Below are 2,706 nucleotides of genomic sequence, written 5' to 3'. Positions count from 1 at the left end.
TAACACCTGCACTCTGCATTTCTGTAAAATAAAATTTCTCCTGCTTAATGCATCTGCCACTTTTTTGGCTTGACCAATGATGTGTTTCAGTACAAATGTAAAACTCTAGAGGTACTCCACCCACTTCGCATGTTTATTATTCAACTTGTGCTATTGCATAACATACTGCAATGCAAAATTGTCTGAAAACAAAACAAATTCATTCGTGATCAAGTAATGTCTCCAATGTTTCAGTGTTTGGACCACTGCATAAAATTCATTATCGTAAGATGTATAATTTTGCCTACTCTCATTCAAATTCTTGCTAAAATAGGCCACTGACTTGTCCTCTTCGCTGAGCACTACTCCAATGGCTATCCCATTTGCATCGCAATGAACTTGAAAAAGTTCGTTGAAATTTGGAAACCTCAAAATTGGTCTTTCGGTGATCTTCTTTTTCAGCAGCTGAAAACTCTTTTCTACTGACTCCATCCAATGAAAAGGTTGATTTTCCTTTTTAATGGTATCCTCCATGGGTGCACAAATCCCACTGAAATCTTTTATAAACTTTTGATAGAAACTCGCCAACCCATGAAAAATCTACACTTTAAACAAACTACTTGGGGATGGCCAGCTAACTATGGCTACAAGCTTTTCCAGATCCATCTTTAATTCATTTTCCGAAATCACAAACCGCAAATAAATCAATTCTTTCTTAAAAAAATTATACTTCTTCAAATTTAACAACAATTCGTTTTCCTGTAACTTTTCGAGGACATACTTGACATGTCGGAAATGTTCTTCCTCCATCTTACTGAAAATAAGAATATAATCTAGATATACAATCATGAACATTCCAATGTATTCCTTCAGCATCTCGTTCATCAAGCACATGATTGTGCTGGGTGCATTGCTCAGTCCAAATGGCATGACTAGCCATTCATATAGGCCTTCATTGGTCTTGAAAGTTGTCCTCCATTTGTCCCCTAGTTCACGAATCCGAATCTAGTGATATCCGCTTTTCAAATAAATCTTCAAAAAATATTCTGCTCCACTCAAACAATCCATCATGTCATCCATCTGCGGTATAGGAAACCTGTACCTAATAGTGATCTTATTAATTTCTTGAGAGTCAGTACACATCTGCCATTCACCTGCTTTCTTGGGAGCTAAAACAGTTGGGACTGCACAAGGACTTAAACTCTCCCAAATCAACCCTTTATCCAACAACTCCTGTACCCACTTCCTGATCCCTTCATTGTCCTTCTGACTCATCCAGTAAGTAGCTTTGTTTGGTAAACTAGCCCCTGGAATGAAATCAACATGGTGACTAGTACTCCTTTTTGGTGCCAACTTATCTGGTAGATAATGCACCACAATGTCACTAAACTCCTGCAACATATCCTGTATCTCCTTAGGTAAGTCAGTAATATCGGTATGGATTAACACTGCTCTTGGCCTTTGCACAATTACATATTTTACCTCATCATCTCCAATCTGTTGTAGAAACTCTTTTCCTCCTAATAATGTTTCTTTCGTTCCACCATTTTCTGTTGTATCCTCCTGTTTCATGGGTACTAGCGTATGCTTTATCCCATCCTTAGCAAAATTGTAACAGTTTGTCTTCCCATCATGGACAACTTTCCTGTCATATTGCCATGGTCTACCCAGGAGAGTATGGCACACATCTGTCGACATGATATCTCAAGTTACTTTATACTTATACCTACCAATGTGAAACTCCACTTCTTACTACTCAGCAACCAGCAGTTGGTGTCCTTTTTGTAACCAAGACACCCTGTATGGTGTTGGGTGCTTCAATATTTTTAAACCCAGTTTTTCTACCATTTCAGTGACTACCAGGTTGTCAACGCTCCTTGTTATAGACATATTTGGGCACTACAACCCCAACCATATATGTTGATAAACCAAGGGCTCTTTAACCCCTAAAAGTGTTGTTTCATACCCTAAAGGATCATGGTCAACTAATTACATCATTTCCCAGAAGTTCCACCTAAAAAACCACTCAGAACTGGCCAAAACGGGACCATACTGACTGCTCCATGGTCAAGGTGCGATGCATACTCGCTGCTACACTAGCCAGGTGTGATGCATACTAAAAGAGCCTTCTGTGTGGTACGATGAGGGAGAATATACAAATGGTAGAGACAATTTGCTAAGTGGATGCTCATGGAATATTCTAGAAACTTCTCCTATGACACTTGCGTCTTTGAATTCGTCGAGGGATGAGTAAGAGATCAAGGAAATCTCAAAGTGGAACCAAGAACTATCATTGGAAGGACACTAGTCGGAAACCTAGAGTTGACTCACACCCTTGCAAGACATCTATATATGGATCCCTCATCTGAGAGATCTAGAGGCTGGAATTTTTTAATTTGTAAGGAAGTGTTGTTGGTTTCTATTTGAGAAGGAACATTGTATTGTTGGGTGATCTTGCTTTTCATGAGGTGAAGAGGGCTTTGATGTTGGGAGGATGATGCTGGATCAAACATCTGGGTTGTAATCCTCTCTTCTATTTCTACTATTAATAAAGTTATTTGAGTTTTCCTCCATATAGTCGTGTATTTGTGAATCTTGATATTTGTGAATGCAATTGTATGGTCAATGTATTTCTGATTCTGCATTGTTTATGGTATTATATATCAAGATGCTTTGATGGTGTTTTATTGCTTTGCCTCTATAGGTATTCTCTAAAGCAGGACAAGT

General features: G+C 38.5%; 1 protein-coding gene across 1 annotated transcript; it reads right to left on the bottom strand.

The window, feature by feature from the left end:
• Window positions 1-579: 579 nt before the first annotated feature.
• Window positions 580-1,677, bottom strand: LOC149219243 (uncharacterized). The gene is made up of 2 exons (XM_089386758.1): window positions 1,082-1,677; window positions 580-793 (listed from the first exon to the last, which is right to left on the bottom strand). The coding sequence occupies exons 1-2, from the start codon at window positions 1,675-1,677 to the stop codon at window positions 580-582; spliced, it is 810 nt and encodes a 269-aa protein (XP_089242884.1).
• Window positions 1,678-2,706: the final 1,029 nt, after the last annotated feature.

Source organism: Pinus tabuliformis, chromosome Q, assembly GCF_031772625.1.
Source record: "Pinus tabuliformis cultivar Carrire ecotype Pingquan chromosome Q, CPIR1, whole genome shotgun sequence".
Classification (NCBI taxonomy): domain Eukaryota; kingdom Viridiplantae; phylum Streptophyta; class Pinopsida; order Pinales; family Pinaceae; genus Pinus; species Pinus tabuliformis.
This window is presented reverse-complemented; position numbering and strand designations above follow the sequence as displayed.